At 49.0% G+C, this 17,869-nt stretch overlaps 1 protein-coding gene across 8 annotated transcripts in view; it reads left to right on the top strand.

The window, feature by feature from the left end:
• Positions 1–17,869, top strand: part of SLC22A23 (solute carrier family 22 member 23) — a 153,245-nt gene that overhangs the window by 19,541 nt on the left and 115,835 nt on the right. For 4 of the 8 annotated variants that reach the window (XR_005022001.1, XM_036870637.1, XM_036870635.1 and 1 more), the window contains exon 2: positions 15,488–15,591. The exons of 3 other annotated variants lie outside the window; for them this stretch is intronic. Coding sequence is in view for 4 of the 5 variants with exons in the window: in XM_036870637.1 (XP_036726532.1) it covers positions 15,488–15,591 (104 nt within the window). In the remaining variant the exon portion in view is untranslated. Of the gene's footprint in view, positions 1–753; positions 858–15,487; positions 15,592–17,869 lie in introns of those variants that run through there. One more of the 8 variants, XM_036870640.1, reaches the window with a different exon arrangement.

Raw genomic sequence — 17,869 nt, 5'->3', positions numbered from 1 at the left:
GGGCTGGGAGGGCAGCTGCTCTGACGCGCCGTACGAAGCGCCGCAGTTTCCCAGCCGTTAACTCAACACGTTTAAAACAAGACGTCTGGAAGGTCTCAGGACAAAATTACGATCAGCCCTGGCAGATGAGCCTTCATGGCACGTGGGGACCCTGCCTTCTCACCTTAAGAAAACGTCTGGGCAGCTGGTCTCGGCTAAGAGATAAAGCAGCTCACACCAAGGTACATGTGATGATAGAGCTCATCCTTCTCCTCGGGGCTCATCCGTATCCTGCAGCCTGTTCATCAGTGGCGGATGTGTGGCCTGCACCCTCGTGCCCACCCATCTGTAGACAGGCTGGAGCCTGCTTGGTCTGCGCCCCACCCCCTGGTCACTCTCTCCCTTTCTCTCCTCCCCCGTCCCCTGAACAGCAGGCTCGGGGATTTGGTCCCCTTCCTGTGAAAGGCTGCCAGGCTGGATCAGGGTGTTTCTAACAAGAGCAGCATCAAGCAAGAGCCAACATGAGGTTTGATTTCAGTTGACATTTGGAGTCCATTTAAAGGTTGGTTTTGATGCGTTTCCCCTCTGTAACGTGGGGTGCAGGGCCGCCGGGTCTGCCCCTGCCCCGCCTTCTCCGCTCACCTCCTGACCCCCTGCCCGGCCAAGAGGGAGAGTCCTAACTAAACAGAGCCCCAGGCCCTCTGATGTGCTCGCACAGCGCCTTAAGTTCAGCTGTATTTCATTTCTTACTCACGGCCTGTTTTCCACCCTTAGACTCTCGACAGCAAGGACAGCACTTTGCACTGTTATTTCCTGGGGTCTGGCACACAGTAGTGACCAGTAAACAGCCATTAAATATGGAAGCTGTGCCGCCCTCTGAATACGCAGACGAGTCCCCGATGGGCCTGGACCAGGGTGCTGGCCGCGGGCGGGGACGCAAAGGGAGGAACCTGATTGCGTGAGGACAGAGCCTAAGCGCCGGGAGCCTGGCTTGAGCATCGTGGGAAGTGAAGCCCAGGGGAGGAAGCAGGCGAGTGTGAGGGGCAGGAGGACTGTCACGCTTCCTTTGCTCACGTCTCCCTGCAGGGAATGGTCTGGGCCTTGGAGAAGGTTGTCCTGAGACTCTTAACGCGTAGGACTGAGGATCTGCAAGCAGGAAGTGGCTGTCCCGGTGCTTCCTGCTCTTCGAGGGGGCGTCCTCCGTGTGCAAGCCAAACAGAACCCTGACTAGTCACACCTTGGGTTTGTCATTGTTAGAACAGGAATGCAATTTTATCTCACTTTTTTTTTTTTTTTGGGTAAGATATGTATAAAATAAAACTTAGCGTTTTAACCATTTTTAAGTATATAGTTCACTAGCATTAAGTACCTTCACAGTATGGTGCAACCATCACCACCATCCATTTCCAGAACTTTTTCATCGTCCCAAACTGAAACTCTGTCCCCATTAAACACTAACTGCCCCTCCCCCCTCCCTCTGCCCCAGCATCCACCCTTCTACTTTCTGTCTCTGTGAATCTGACGGCTCCAGTGATCTCATATAAGTGGAATCAGACAGTACTTTGTCTTTTTGTGACTGGCTCATTTCTTTGAGTGTAATGTCCTCAAGCTCATCCATGGTGTAGCCTGTGTCAGGATTTCCTTCCTTTTTAGGGCTGAATAGTATTCCATTCTGTGTATACACCACATTTTGTGTAGCTATTCATGTGTCTGTGGACCCTTGGGTTGCTTCAACTTTTTGGCTATTGTGAATAACGCTGCTTTGCACATGGACGTACACATATCTGTTTGTGTCCCTGCTTTCACCTGTTGGGTACGTAGACTATGTCTTAAAGGGTCCGTAAGCACCACTGGACTTGGGCTGACTGAGCGTCCTCCTGCAAGAGAGGCGGCAGCGTCCAGTGCTGGTACATGTCCTTTCGAGGAGGGTGAATGGTACACAGTGAGTGCTTTTTGCTGTCATTGACCTACATATCGTATCCTAAGAGTAGTGAATGTTTGTCCATCTGTTACCAATTAGCCTTTATAATCTCTTGCAAAGACAGAGAAACATAGTTATCGTTTTTATTTTCTCTGATCAAAGGTAGAAAACAAATTCCTCAGCTTCCTTTGACACATATGAATAGCAGCCCTCCTCTCCTCATGTAGATGCAGGCGTAACCAAAGTGTCTTACCCCAGGCTCAAAATCCCAGAATTGTCATATTATAGTTGGCGTTGTGATCGTCTGTTAGGTCGTAGGGCAAACAAAATATGCATGGCAACATCTCTTATTCTGCAGTTCAAAAATACGCCCTTCAAAGTGTGTGTGGGGGGTGTCCAAGGCCGCCTGAGTTTGGGAAGCGCAGCCGCAGAGCCCCCCCGTGCAGGACCCATGGCGCGCAGTAACGGTGAAGGCTCTGAGAAGTCCTGCAGGGGAGACTCCATCTTCCCTCTGACTGACTGTTACTGCAGATGAACACCTGTTGGTGCCCTTTCAAGCACCTTCAGAAAACGCCTCAGCTGCTGACTTAGAAGTGAATGCATCTTAAAGATGCAGCCCCACAGGGGAGCACAGCCCAGTTGAAGGTTTCGTTTATGGACCGTTCCCTCCTCTCCTGCTTCCCGTGTGCCTTAGAGAGAGGGGAAGGAGTGGAGAGTGCCCAGTGGGTGGCCTTGATGGCCCTACGACGAGCTTTGTAAAATCCGCTCTTGAATCAGTGGTTGATGGAGGGTTTTCACTTGGCAGTCTGTGAAGGGCACCTTTCCAGAGCATGCCTTAGGCTGGGATGGAATTCAGCTGCCCTGGCTTAATCAGCAAGGCCACGCCCACCAAGCCCTGAACACAATGCAGTTAATACTGTTGCAAGAAAGAGCCTGGTTTCCAAAGGTTCACGGAAGGGGCTGCCGCACAAGTTCCTGCGTGCTGTACTTCCAAATGCATCCGTAGCAGAAGACACTGTCCCAGGTCCGTCCCCAGTATGAAAGCCCACGTGGTTCTGACCGGGCTGGCGGGTGAGGAGGGTGAGAACATCCACACAGCCGTGGGGGGCCTGTGAGGGAGGCCACCTGAGGCCCAGTCTGGCCACTCGCAGCCGCTTCGGCCCAAGGGGTCTCTGCCCCCTCCTTCCCCTTCCAGCTGAGTCTGTTACCCGCTTCCCTCTCCCACCCGGCCGGGCCCGATGTGGGTCCCTGGGGTCTGTCCTCAGGAGAACTGGCTCACGGCAGTGCGTGGTACCCCTCGAGGAGCTGATTCTGGCTTTGGCTTAAGAATGCTTTGAGTTTTATTCGAGGAAAATCTTGGAGAACTGTCTGTCCTCTGTTAACTTGTCCCTCGGGATGTCGTAGGCCCCTGGAGTGGGTGGCAGGGGTCCTTCCTCGGGCCTGTATCTGCACATCCATGTCCCGCTGAGCCCCGGGCAGCCGGAAACAAACTGCACTGTCACCTTTGGCTGTCACATTGCCAATTCTGCTCAATGTTCTGGGGAGATTAATAGTTGGCTCAAGGGAAAAAAACGTAAACACCCTTTTGGGTATAATAGTGTCGCTAGCTCCTTTTTCTCCTTTGGGTCAGAGAAACAGTATATTTAATGACTGTTTGTAGGATGTCTGGGACTTGGGGCTGATGTTGTCCCGTCTGCAGCTGATGAGATCGAAGCGAAGGGCGTCGCATCCGAGCTCTGGGGAAGGACGTGAACGGCGTGTAGACCCCGTGTGGAAGGGTGCCGGCTCCCCGTCCAGTCCCTCCCCACTGTGGACACAACTGTGCCCTGGGGGCATTTTCTGTGCTTGCCTCTCCCACTTTCTGTTCTGGTGCCAGCTGTGCAGACAGGATGTACAGCTAGGAAATACCCCTTCATTTGGATCAGTTAGGGTCAGCCTCGGTGAATAACGCAGACTCTCAATATCAAAACCCTTTTTGAAAGTAGTTTTATTAGCTCTCCTTCAAGTGTTACCAACAGACATAAGCCCTGAAGGAGCTGCTTAAATGACAGACAGAATTAATGAGTAATAATCACCAGGCACATGCTTTATATTAATTTTGACTCATAAAAAACCTATACTGCAAGTTTTATGACTCCTATATCATAGACGTTGCAACTGAGGCCCCAAGGGGTGAGGTAACTCACCCGGGTCACGTGACTAGAATCGAAACTCGGGTCCATCAGCTGGAAATCTGCGCTCTCACCTCGGTGCCCGGCTGCTCCCGGCTGCTCCTGGCGCTCCTGGCCCAGCCCCCGTGGTGGTCTCTGAATTCCAGGCCTCCTGCAGGCTCTTGTTTATCTGATGATGCGCTTCTGCGGAGACCCTGGTAAACTACAGCCCGGCCCAAGAACAATGGAGGAAAAGGCCAAATTGGTAAAAATTCCCCAACTAGGGTTCTACTGGACCTTTTGTGAGTTCAGCAGCTGAGAGTTCTGTGTACCTTGTTTTAGCAGGTTGGTGTCAGCTGTCTTCGTGGAAAAGGTGACCATTTAGATTCACATTTGTACTGGCTCTTTTTTTGTTTTTTAATTTTATTTATTTATTTATTTATTTTTGGCTGTGTTGCGTCTTCGTTTCTGTGCGAGGGCTTTCTCTAGTTGCGGCGAGCAGGGGCCACTCTTCGTCGCGGTGCGCGGGCCTCTCACTGTTGCGGCCTCTCTTGTTGCGGAGCACAGGCTCCAGACGCGCAGGCTCAGTAGCTGTGGCTCACGGGCCTAGTTGCTCCGCGGCATGTGGGATCCTCCCAGACCAGGGCTCGAACCCGTGTCCCCTGCATTGGCAGGCAGATTCTCAACCACTGCGCCACCAGGGAAGCCCCTGTACTGGCTTTTCATTTGAGTCAGACACAGCAAACAACATCCTTGTTTGAAGAAGCCGTTTCGCCTAATATTATTCACGTCCTTTCAAGATGGTGAGACCGATGTTGAAACAGGGAGAAAACTGGTTTAGCTTCTCAACTGCTCTGATTTATTATTTAAAAAAAAAAAAAAAAAAAGTGACTGTTGGACAAGAAGCCCAAGAGTTGGTCTCAATTAGAATGTTGAGATAATTTTTAGAAATTCTTTATGTTGTAAGGGCTTTGGACCAGAGTGAACATGGTGCCGACAGATGACCGTGAGGTTGGGAGCTGGACCACACACCTCTGTCCTGCTCGGCAGTGATGGACTTGGGCGGTTTGCATCAGGGCCACCTATGAGGAAGTGAGATCTTCCACAGCAGCCTGGGCTGGGGTCCAGCAGCCCCAGGCTTTTTTTTTTTTTTGCCGCGCCGCGCGGCATCCAAGATCCTAGGTCCCAGACCAGGGATCGAACCCGTGCCCTCCGCAGTGGAAGCAAGGAGTGCTCTGGACCGCCAGGGAAGTCCCCAAGATTTTTTTATTTTGAGCAAGTTACATCATTTCTCTGGGCTTCAGGCTTTTCATTTCTAAAATTAGGAGGTTGACCTTGACTTTTCCCAGTATTTTGATACTAAAATTCTATGAAAAATAAGATACTGGGATATTATTTTTAATAGATGCCTTTGAGTACATACCTGCTATTCACAGGGACTTTACCAGCTATTTTTGTTTAGTCATTGTAACAATGAAGTAACAGCAAAGGTTGTCCTGCTTCCACAGTCATGCTTTGCTTCCTTGTACCTGAGGTCTTCTGAATACCAGGCAAGACAAATGCTGCAACCGATAACAATTTAATATAAACCACAGAATTGTTTATATTTGCATGAACAAGGGCTGTTTCTTTGAGTTTATTGGGGTGGGGGAAGAACATGAGTTTTAATCAGACATGGATTGATAATCTTCTACTGAAAAACCGTTTGACTTTGGACTAGTTGATTCCCCTCTGCCTCAATTTCCTCATCTGTAAAATGGACTCACTGGTCATAAGCCCGTGTTGTAGGGCTGTTTCGATGCCTGAATAAGATGCTTAGTCAAAGCAGCCAGCAGAGCCCCAAGACCATGGCATGTGCTTAACAAATGTTGAGACAATATTTAATTTATATAACAGATTTGTTCTATTAAGAGAGAAATTATTCATTGTTTTAAATAAATTTCTCATACCCTGTATTCTGTGGGCTTTTATAATAAAACTAGAATTCTCTTTCCCTTGCGGAAAATTACTAATGGTGAAAAGTATGGCAGAAACACTTCAAACTATATTGCCTGTATAAATGTTGTATAATACGTAATTATGTATTAATTATTTAAATCCTGTTTGAAGAAATAATCACGGAGAGAAAGAGGGTTGAGAAGATGCATGGCACAGTGAACACAGGCAAACACAGAGCATGTCCACTTCCAGAGTGGCAGCTCCACGTGCTGTCCTGCCCCGTCCCAGACATCAGCTTAGAGACTGAGGACGTGGTCCCTTTCTTCAGGGACTCACGGTCGAGTGCCGGGGTCGGCAGACTTGCCCTGTGAAGGGCTGAATAGTAGACGTTTTCTGCTTTGCAGGCCGTGTGTTCTGTGTTGTCACCCCTGTGCTCGGCACACGCACTTGTGCACCAGCAGAGACGGGCCCCCATCAAACTCGACGTGCAGAACAGGGGGCAGGGCCACATCGGGCCTGCAGGCTGTAGTTTGCCAACCCCTGAGCTGGTGAAAGAAAGATTTGTAAGCAGCAGGCAGTTATGATATGTTCTGATAACTAGTCTGGGTGTTTATCCTGAGTACAGGTTGTCATAGGAGTACAGAATAGGGGCACTAGGAAGAGGAGAGCTTCTCAATTGACTTGATTAAATATGTGGAAATGTATTCTTTGTATCTTTCTAATTTTCTACCCCTTGTAATTAATTGTGTGCTTACAAAGCTACTATATGCACATTGAAAGGAATAATGCCAGGAGTACAGAAAGGCTGCCATTCTCCAACCCGCAGGTGATCTACTATGTTAAATAATTTTGGTTGAAATGAGTTTTATCCATTGAGCCAGGAAAATCGGGGTGTGCATGGATATTGTAGGAAGGCAAAGGGCCCTGCGGCTTTTGGGGAGCTGGGGGTTCCCTGGCGTGGCTGGACCCTGGCAGGCCAGGGAGGTGAGGAATGACTTGGCCCAGAGGCACTTCACGGGGCTGAGAGAAGTCAGGGTCACAGCTGCGAGGCAGTGGGGAGGGACAAGGCATTTGTTTCTGCAGGTAAAAGATAATTTTCCTTCTGCCTCTGAGTTCTTCCCCATTGATCACCTGGTCATCACAATCTTCTCGTTCCAAGGATTCCCTGACCCTGCTGTCCAAAGGTCTCCACACTTTGCTCCTTTCCAGAATTAGTGCGGCTCTTTTAAATGTTTGAGTCCAGTTTTGTTCCTGCGCAATACTAAAAGATCTCTTCTGGTAACACATGTAGCAACTGTGTAATTTCTCGCTAAGAATCTTTCAGTTACTTAATATCAATTACCTGGGAGAAGCCGGTGTGTTGAATTCACTTAAGGCATGAATAGTTCCCTGGGGTTGAATGTTTAGGGCGGTGGAATTATTTGTTTTTTTTTTTTCTTTCTTTCTGGTTTTGCAATAGTCCTCTTTAATGTATAGGGTTTACTATCAATTTCCCTTCTTAGAGGTAGTAAAATAGGCATTGCAGGATTTGGAAAGACTCTCCAAGGTTTTGGTTGATAGAAGGTCGTTGCTTATTTACCATCTCTGCTGCCTGTGGAATATAGATTCAGCACCCCCCAGTGCCATAGTGGACATCGTGGCACATTCATAAGGACGTTTACTAACATAAACCTCTGCTCAGAACTGTACAGTGTTCCTTGTTTCCTTTCAGAAAAAGTAAAGGAAAATTGAGAGCCTCGTGTTACCTTGCAGAGATAATCCTACATCCACTACTCAGGGCCTGTTTAGGTGGTGAATTTTCTGTTTCCTTTTTAAGTTAGCTTTTTAAATTTTTATTATTTATTTTTAAATTTGAAGTATAGTTGATTTACAATGTTGTGTTAGTTTCAGGTGTACGGCAAAGTGATTCAGTTATACATAATATATATGTATATATCATTATATTCTTTCTTTCATTCTTTTCCATTATAGTTTTTTACAAGATACTGAATATAGTTCCCTGTGCTATAAGTAAGAGGTTTTATACTTCCAGCCCTTTAAAAATGGTCAAATTCAGTAAGAACCGGGAAAGCCCCTGAAGGCGACAGTTTGAAGCAGTTGTCACGTCCGTCTCTCTTCCTCCACACCAAGGTGGTACTACAGCCAAAGGGCAGCAGGCGTAAGAGTCGTCACTGGAAGAAAAACAGAACAAGACTGATCACTGAGTAAGGGTTAGGGTGAGTCTAAAATTACTACACTAGTCCAGAACGGGGCTACGTGAGGTTGAAGAAGTTCACCAGCTTTGACACTGTGGTTTTGGACCGGTTTCCTTTGCACGAGGAGAGAGCAGGTTTGCTGGTCTCTTCCATGGAGCACCAACAGGCTTGCAGTAGATTTTTGGTTCAACTGTTTCCCTCAGCGTGCTGTGTTTGGGGTTTTGGCACCAAGTTGGTTGGGGAAAAAGAAAGTGGAGGAGCCATTTGAGCAGCAGTTAATGAAAAACAGGGAAACAAAACTAAAAAGAAACCCAAAAACCTCCCAGAGTATCTGGCAAGGTTGTTCATTATGTCATTTAAGGAAGCTCGAGAGAGTGCCAGCCCTAATTGGCAGTTATATTGGCTGCTGTGAATCTCCTAAAATTGGAGGATGAACTTAGAGGCAAAAAGCAGAGAATAATTTGGGGTTTTCAAAATATGCAGTATTTCTTGAATTTTGATAACGTCTTTAGCAAAAAAAAATCCAAATGCTACTAGATTAAAAAAAACAAAAACAGGGCTTCCCTGGTGGTACAGTGGTTAAGAATCCGCCTGCCAATGCAGGGGACACGGGTTCGAGCCCTGGTCCGGGAAGATCCCACATGCCGCGGAGTAACTAAGCCCGTGCGCCACAACTACTGAGCCTGCGCTCCAGAGCCTGCGAGCCACAACTCCTGAAGCACAGGCACCTAGATCCTGTGCTCCGCAACAAGAGAAGCCACCGCAATGAGAAGCCCGCGCACCGCAATGAAGAGTATCCCCCGCTCGCTGCAACCAGAGAAAGCCCGTGCGCAGCTACGAAGACCCAACGCAGCCAAAAATAAATAAATTAAATAAATCCATTAAAAAAAAAAAAAGAACCACTGAATAACACAGACCCGCATAGGCTGCCTCAGTGTTGAGCAGCTGATTGTAGCTAATGTGCTTCATGGGTCCAGCTTATGTGGCCAGCCTTCCAGGGTGTGTGAGTGTGTGTGTGTCAGGGGGGGTATTCTTGGCACTTCTATTGTCTCCAGTTAAGAACACAGAGCAGGGCAAATCCTCGGTGTATCAAACGGTGGTTCATGAGGGTCTGCTGAAATACCACTTTAGGGGGAAAAAAAGGTTGCAGAAGAATGCTGACCCTGCATTTCTGTAAATTCCTCCACCTCAGTCAGGAATTTTGTTTTATTTAAGCTTCTGAAGTTTTAAGCAGTGTTATCCCCTTTGCAGTCTGAGCAGAAGCTTTTCCGTTTATCTCTACTGACTCCTCAGGGTTAGAACAGATGTGCGTTGTGACTGGTAAAACCCTTGTGGCTTCTAATGGAACAGCCTCAGATGGGGATCTCTGGCACAAAAGATGAAACTTGGGGGAAATTTTTCACTTAGTTTCCTAAAAAATGTTTTTGGCTTTAGTCAATGAATATTAACATCATCAGTACTCTTCAGGCTCCAAAGATGTAGTTTGTTTTTAGTCATTTTCCCAACAGGCTTCCGCTAGGCCTGAGTGTTTAGATTGTGTTAAAATGCATATTCCTGAAAAGGTGAAAAGGTTTGTTTTTTTTTTTAATGATTTGGTCTCACCCTAACTACGATCACTTCCACCTACCACTGTGGGTGGGAGTCTACATTACTTTTACCTCTACTTTTTTTCTTTCATTATAAGGCTTATAGATTAACTGTAGAAAGTTTGGAAAAGTCAAGAAAAGTATAAAATCGAAAATAAAACTCAACTCTCCAGAGATAGTCACTTTAAATATTTTGGAATATCTTCTTCTAATTTCCCCTGTGTACACAAATATCTCCTCTATTCATGGTTTTTTATTCTGAGCCTTTCTCGTACCGTTATATCATGAGCATTTTTCTCAATCATTTGCTTTCAAAAGCAAACATTTGGGGCTTCCCTGGTGGCGCAGTGGTTGAGACTCTGCCTGCCAATGCAGGGGACACGGGTTCGAGCCCTGGTCTGGGAAGATCCCACATGCCGCGGAGCAACTAGGCCCGTGAGCCACAACTACTGAGCCTGCGCGTCTGGAGCCTGTGCTCCGCAACAAGAGAGGCCGCGATAGTGAGAGGCCCGCGCACCGCGATGAAGAGTGGCCCCCGCTTGCCGCAACTAGAGAAAGCCCTCGCACAGAAACGAAGACCCAACGCAGCCAAAAGCAAACATTTTCATGCTGTGTAGTCTTGCTGGATGTCAGGCAGGTTCCCATTTCTTACAAGTTACAAACACTGAGCACCGTTGCACCAGGACATCTGTGGGCATCAGTCATAGTCTCCTTGGGAAAAACTTCCAAGAAAGGGAATTGCTGGGATAAAGAGTGTTCACGATTTCAAGTCACGGGACGCATGTTACCAGACGGCCTTGCAGAAATGCAGTGCTTCGTTTACACGCCCAGCACAGATTTGGTCCTCTTGGTTTCTCCTGCATTTTTGGGAAACTAAAAAAAAAAATTTTTTTGAAAATAAAATATTGAGCTTTGATTTTAATTCGTGGAATTGAGCATTTCCCAGGTGTTTTTTTAACCATTTGTTTCATATTTTGTTAATTTGCCTGGTGCTTTACCCATTTCTAGTAGGAGTATCAGTCTAGGAGAAAACCTTTTTCCTCTCCCCTCCTAGGTTCTGTGGCTGGGGCCCTGGGAACTAGACTGAAGGCAGCTGAACAAGAGGGAACCAGGGTTCATTGCCAAGTGCAGCCGGGCACACAGGAGCGCTTGGTGACCAGTAACTCAAAGGGGTGGTCGGAACTTGGGCTCACATCTTAACAGAAGGACAGTCCGTTTGTACAGAAGTGAGGAGACAGAGGAAAAGGGGTTGAGGCTTTTAGGGGTGGCAAACTTGGGAAGGAAATATATGGGGGGAGCTAACGGAAGATGAGGGTTGTTTCAGTGAGGTGGCTTTTAATTTTTATCTTATATTGGAGTACAGTTGATTTACAATGTTGTGTTAGTTTCAGGTGTACAGCAAAGTGATTCAGTTATACATATTTTTCAAATTCTTTTCCCATTTAGGTTATTACAGAATATTGAGTAGAGTTTTCTGTGCTTTATAGTAGGTCCTTGTTGATGATCTATTTTATATATAGTAGTGTGTACATGTTAATCCCAAACTCCTAATTTGTCAGTGAGGCTGTTTGCAGACGCATCTTGGTGCCGACTTTGTCTTCACGGCCATAGGACTCCCCCGGGAGAGGGGGTTTTATGGCCTTCTTCAATTCTCAGAAGCCTCTGCTTTTAGGCAGATAGGGACGCTCTGAGAAGGCTTCTTTCTGAATCTGCTGATTCTCATTTGCTCCAGCTCAAAATCATCCTTAGGCCAAAGTGGCATTTTTTGGGGGTGACACATTCTGATCCCCCTTCCAATGTATTTTACAAATTTCTCTCTTTATAATTTTGTTTATGGTATTTTTGATGCATGGAGGTTTTAAATAATAAGTAAAATGATAATTAAGGAGTAACAGATAAACTGTTCTAAAATCCATCATCTTTTCCTTAGGTAGTTTTTTTTCTCTGAGTTTTTATGCTTAGGGAGTCCCTCTCCACATCAGAATTGGATAAGTAATCTGTTTTCTTCCAATTTTTTTATGTTCTTGTTTTGCATTTTACTTTATCATAGTATTCATTATTGCTGAAAATAAGATTATCTTCCTCATCTCCCATTTATTTTCCATCTTCTTTAGAAACTTCATTAGTTTCCTTGATGAATATTTCTCCCCTCTGGCAAGTCAAGCAATTAGATTATTCCTTTGAAAATAGTATAAATTTTATTTCTTTTAGCTTATCTTTAAAATATATAGGTAGGAAAACAGTCTACCAGATTTTCTGTAACCACGGCCTTTTTTAAAAAAACAGAACGTGTGCAGCTAAGATTGAGATCACATTCTAGGGTCAGTTCCCTCACCGTGCATCATCACAGTGGACCATCCCCGGTCCTGGAACAACGGCAAGGGAGGCAGGCGTCAGACTATGAAATGGGGCCATGACTTCTCCGCTTTTGCGATCTTGTTAAACCTGCTGACGAAGTGCTTGACTAGAGGGCTGTTCTCATTGTTGTGAAGGGAATGGATGTGAGGGGTTAATGCATGGAGACCCCTGTGTTAGTTCAGTGGGGAGGCCCCCTCTCCTCTTGCCCTGCACACTCCTTCCCAGGGAGATCTGGTCATAAAATCAGCGCTCGCCCGATTGCAGGAGCGGCCGAGGGCTGAGCCTCCTGAAGGGTGCCTGGAGCAGCTCCCGAGAACTGGCCGCTCCCGGGACTGGGTCACAGTTAGGAGGCAGGGGGTTCAGGAGGTCACTGTCCAAGCCAGGCTCTGGGATCACACCTGGGCCACCTGCAGACCAAGCCCTGCCTGATGTGACCACCAAATGGATGTCCCACCTATTCCCGGCTTAAGGCTCTTCCTAATTCAAGTCACCCTGGAAATTAGATCGAGGCTGTGCGCTGCAAGTTAAGTGCAGACGACGGGCAGAACCTCAGTCACATGTGAGAGCTTAGCAGTAAGGGAGCCCGGAAGTGGTGTTTTCCAGCCCACATTGGAGGAACCCACACCAAAAGGGTGATGAGTGAACCCCTACACGTCCCCATAAATCAGGCTGTCCGTGGCAGAGGTGGAGTGGGGGATGGGTGCCGGGTACGCTAGGAAGGTACCCTCTGGCGTCGGTGGTTGATGGGTGTGAGAAGAGGGAGGTGACAGGTGATGATGTCAGAGACAGAACCTGTGCCGCTGAGTCCTGGCTGTGCACAGGTTAGGTTTCTTAACGTCCCTTCGCCTTTGCTTAGTGAAATGACCGATTGCCATGTCTTATCGATAGTGGGACAGATTTCGACAGCGAGGTGATCTCAAAGTGTCCTCATACTTCTGAAATTCTTCTGGAGGTTGTACGACATCTGAGCATATTTTATTTTCATCAGAAGTGGGGCGATCGGACAAGGGCTGCTGTCCCCGTGGATTCCCAGCCCTACCTCACCTTGTTTATGGAGTGGACCTCAGGGGGCCTCCAGGCTTTAGGGGTGTCTAGCAGGCCCCAAGCAGGAGGAACTTTATCTTGGGGAGCCTGCTGGGGTCTGGAGTAGTTTTCTTGTTGACTCAGAGATGCTGTCTGCTCTGGCGCCTGATTGAAGGGTTAAGGCGCCAGGTGGCTGCCTTGTCCTGGATCCTCCCCCCACCCCGCCCCCCAGGCTGGGGACCGCGGGGCCAGCAGGCACTGCTCACCAGGCTGCCTTTCCCTCCTGGCCGTGGGAGCGGTTCTGTCTCCTTCAGCCGTTTCAGTTTTCCACTCCCGCCTTGTTAATTGATAGAGGTTGCCCTGAACATCTGACTAGGTAGCAGCTGAATTGGGTCATGGCTGCCCAAGACCAGGGCGAGTTATCGTTCAGGGGCCTGAACTCACAGCAGTGTGGGCAACCCACTCCCCGCCAGATGCTTTTATGAAAATCTCTTCTGTCTCCTGGCCATCTCACATAAGCAGAATGTGCTCCTTGGCCTCACTTAACCAACCTCAAATAAGCTCATCAGTGAGAAGTCTGGGTGGAGACAGGAGTGACTGATTCTTGGGCCACAGAGCCAGCCGCTGGTCCCCCTTCCTCCCCTCTCCCTTCCCCCTCCCCCTGGCAGCAACCTGGGACCGGGCGTGTCCTTCTCCTGCCGGGAACGTGCCAGGCTGAGGTGCAGGAAGGTGTGATGTGATTGGGATTGTAACGATTATAGGTGTTGTAAAGCACCTCCTCGCCCGGGGGAGCCAGATAGGCTGGTAGGTGTAGCTCTTAGCCTTGGAATCAATTACTTTGTGGGCAGAGTCCTGTGCTAGGCAGAGTGGAGAGAAAACAATTCAGGAACAGCCTCAGAATGTACAAACCAGGCTGGGGAGACAGAATATGCACACACTGGTACTTCCGTGAGTGCTGGTTTTCCAGGCTGGCCTCCAAAAGGCCCCTTAGCTCACACTCTAGTTTCTGAGCCGGCACTTGCCGCACAAAGCACTGACCAGCCCTGCTGTGCATGTTTCATGCGGCCTTTGGCCTCACCCTGCTCTTGGGGGTTGACGGTTTGAGCCTTGGCCCAGGCCTGGGAAGCTCATTCACTGTATTCAAAATAGCAGAGAAATGGCAGGCCAGGGCGGCGGTGTTGTCACCTGGACAGCTTGTTAAACCGCTTGCTGTGCTTCCTCCAGAACTTCCCGTTCGGGGTCTGCCATGGGCCCGAGAATGTGCATTTCTGACGCCTTCCCAGGTGATGCTGGTGCCGCCGGTCCCTGGGCAGACATAGGGGGGTGTCACCCCTGTAAAGAACTCCTGTATCTGAATTGTTGATGAGGTTACGTGCAGCCAGCAGTGCTGGCCCTGGATGTGTCCCAGGGAGTCCAGGGAATGACGTGGCGGGCAGCTGCCTTCCTGCTCTGTCCAGGCCGGCCCCTCCATCCGCAGTGGCTGGTGCAGAAGCTCGGCTTGTCCCAAAGCCCGTGGAAGCCGAGACCCCATTTGTTTGCCCCTCGGGCCCAGACGTCAGTTGCTTGCGGATTGAGGGCCGTGTCTTCACGTGTGCTCCACTTGGACACACGTCACTTCGAGGGAACAGACGTGCATTTCTCTCTCACTTCTGCAAAAGGAGGAAGGAAAAATTGGAGGGTTATTTTTATTTATTTTTCTAAATAATAAAGCTTAATTGTAAAAATAGTCTAAATGTTGTATTCACCGATTGATTGGCTTTCTCTCCAAGTGGAGCAGGTAGCTTTAGGATGTAATGTGGGAAAACACAAGGGACATTGATGAGGAAAAAAAGTAAGAATGCTTAGTTAAAGTTGATATTTCAGTATTTACTGCTAACCCTCTTATTTTAAGACGACTTATAAAGTTTGGGGAGTTTTTTGGGATGGAAACACAGAGGTTGCTTTTAATTTCCTCGTGTTACTGTGATACCCCGTGCAAAAAGCTGGCAGGGGCTTTCCACCTGCAGGGCCGCGTGACAGCTGTGCCAGTGGTGGGGGATGCCCGGCCTGTGGTGGCAGGATGGAGGAAAGACTCATCCGCAGATGTCATGGGGGGTGTGAGACCCTGCAGACTTTTATCCTCTGTCCCGGGCTAAAACATTACACCGCCTTCTGTGGGCAGATTATATTTCTCATTGTTGGATTTTCAAAAACATTGAAGAGACTCTTAGGGGTATGTGTGACACAGCCTGTAAAGGGTATCATGACCCTGAGCGCAGTTATGTGTTGCCCTTATGATTGACAAGTGGCCTCTGTGTGTGTTTCTCTCTGATCTGTTTTCTATTTGCCCCTCTCTAGTGGGATCTTGTGTGTGATAATGCCTGGAAGGTCCATGTCGCTAAGTTCTCCTTACTGGTTGGATTAATCTTTGGCTACCTGATAACTGGATGCATTGCTGACTGGTAAGTACCCACACGCCCGCCGCACAAACCCGGGAGCCGCAGCGAGCCTCTGCTGCCTCACGGGGCACGGTCGGTGTGAGCTCACCGTGACCGAGGCTCTCCTCTGCCCTGGTGCTGGTGCCACAGCAGAAGCCTTTAGCTGCCACCTGCAGAATTCAGAATGAAACGAATTGGCCGGTGCACAGAGCAGACCCTTCTGAAGTGAGAATTTAAATTCATTGCAATTCCCCGGCTGCTAGAATCTAGCAAAACCAGCTCGCAGCCTGCAAGCCCATCTCCTCCTGACCGTCAGAGTGCGGTTAGGAAGAGCCTGGGGACGTGGCTTCGAGGCTTTATGGGCTGGGCCCTGAGCGGGTGGGTATACAAGAGGCGTCAAAAGATGGGGAGAGGACACGCCGGACTCTCTTCACCCCTGAGAACTGGACGGTGGGGCTGTGCCCGTGAGCGCCCTGAATGCCGCACAGATCTTAGAGAGGGGCAGTCCTTGTAGTCGGCTTGCCCAGCAGATGCCTGTGCGGGTCCACAGGGAGCTGGACCTTGAAAAGTGGGCAGCATGTGGGTAATGGCTGGGCGGTGCAGGCAGGGGGGCGGTGACCAGAGGCGAGAATGAATACGCTTTACTTGGGTGGGTCAGGGGCCAGGTGTGTGGTTCAGGGTGAAGTGACAGGTTGGTCGGAGGGCGATGGGGGGTAGTCATGGTAATAATAACAGCGACAGTGGTAGCACCCCTCACTTACTGACTGCCTGCCGTTGCCGGGCACTGTGCTGAGTGTCTCCGTGGATTAGGACATCCCATCCTCACAGCACCCCGTTAGGAAGGTACTGTTATTACCCCTGTCTCACGGTGGAGAAACGGAAGCACGGACGTTTAAGTAAAATCCCCAGGTTCACTCGGCTTTTAGGTCGGAGAGCCAGGATTTGAGACTAAGCTGGTGGTGGCCCCAGAGCCTGGCTCCACGGGTGTAGACAGCTGGCTGGTGCTCCAGAGAGCACCTGCGGGGACAGAGCGGCGGGGGAGCCCAGGGAGGCCCCTTTCAGGTTCTAGAACTTTCTTCCCCAAAGCTAGCGCCTATTTGGGAGTTCCTTGCATTAACATGAAGTGTGATTTCCTGAGTGTTCAGAATTTGCTTAATCATCGTTTGGAAGTGCTTCTTAAGGACATACTCCCTGGAGATGGTAACAGAGACGCTGTCAGTGATCTCCGGAAACCCACAGCCCGCCCTCGCATGGGGTTTGGTGGTGGCTTTTCTTGGGGGGTGGAGGCGGGGAAAGGGCGAGGGTTTGGGGTTTGTTTTTTTTTAAACCAAATACTTGAGCTTAAAGGTCTTCAGAGTGAGCTATACTGACCTAAAAGATACTCTAATCCCAGTGTTTTAACCACAAGGACTTTTGTTTCCTAGAAACCTGCATTGAAATAGGTGGGGAAAGCTATAGTAATATAACCATGTCACTTCTTTCTAAAAACACGGACTTGACGGAGGTTTTAGTGTCCTGATTCCTGAGAGATTTAATAGGGGAAGTAAATACGGACTTCGACCAACAGATCTGTGATGGTTTAAATTGTTTAGACGTGGTTTTGTGGTTTCTTACTTCTTGCCCATCCATGCCGTTTGGCCTCCCTGACCGCACGCCAGGCCTGGGGAAAGAAGACAGGAGAGTTTGGGGTCTTCCTTGGCGAGCAGCCAGGGTCTGATGCCGTGGCCGCTTCACCAAGGTCGCGGTGGGTGGCCCAGGGGCACCGGGGAGTCAGGGCAGGCAGCTTGTGCTGGGGCTTTCTGCACATGTTGAGTGGGCCTCAGTTCCAGTTTGAAAGTTTGGTGTTTTCCACCCTTGCCTGATTTATTTTTGGCATTTTACTCCCTGCTAGAGCCTTGCTTCAAAGGAGATAAACACATGTAGAGGGAAGTCCAGATTTCACAGCCCTTGGCACCGTTTCACGGCCGTGTAGGGAAGTTGATCAAGTCGTGGGTTAAGCTAAGACCGCAGTCAGCATCTAAGAAAACTTTATAAAGTGACTGTTTTCCGCACACGTTCTATCTGGGACTGGACAGTATGTACTGTCACGTCACGCGATACTTTAGATGGAAGAGGGGGACCGGCCCGGTCAGGGTCAGCGGCTCTCGCCCGATGACCTCGTCCCCGCTCCTTACTGGGTCTTTTGCTGGACATCCTGCATTTCTCGTCCAGCCGGTCCCGGGAGGCTGCCTTTATGGGCTGCACCGCAGGCCTTCTTGCCCTGTGGCTCCCGGCTGAGCCTGGCCAGCGGGGCGGAGGGCGG

This window comes from Balaenoptera musculus, chromosome 11 (assembly GCF_009873245.2).
Source record: "Balaenoptera musculus isolate JJ_BM4_2016_0621 chromosome 11, mBalMus1.pri.v3, whole genome shotgun sequence".
Taxonomy (NCBI): domain Eukaryota; kingdom Metazoa; phylum Chordata; class Mammalia; order Artiodactyla; family Balaenopteridae; genus Balaenoptera; species Balaenoptera musculus.
The sequence above is the reverse complement of the archived record's forward strand: the minus strand, read 5'-3'. Positions and strand labels throughout refer to the sequence as shown.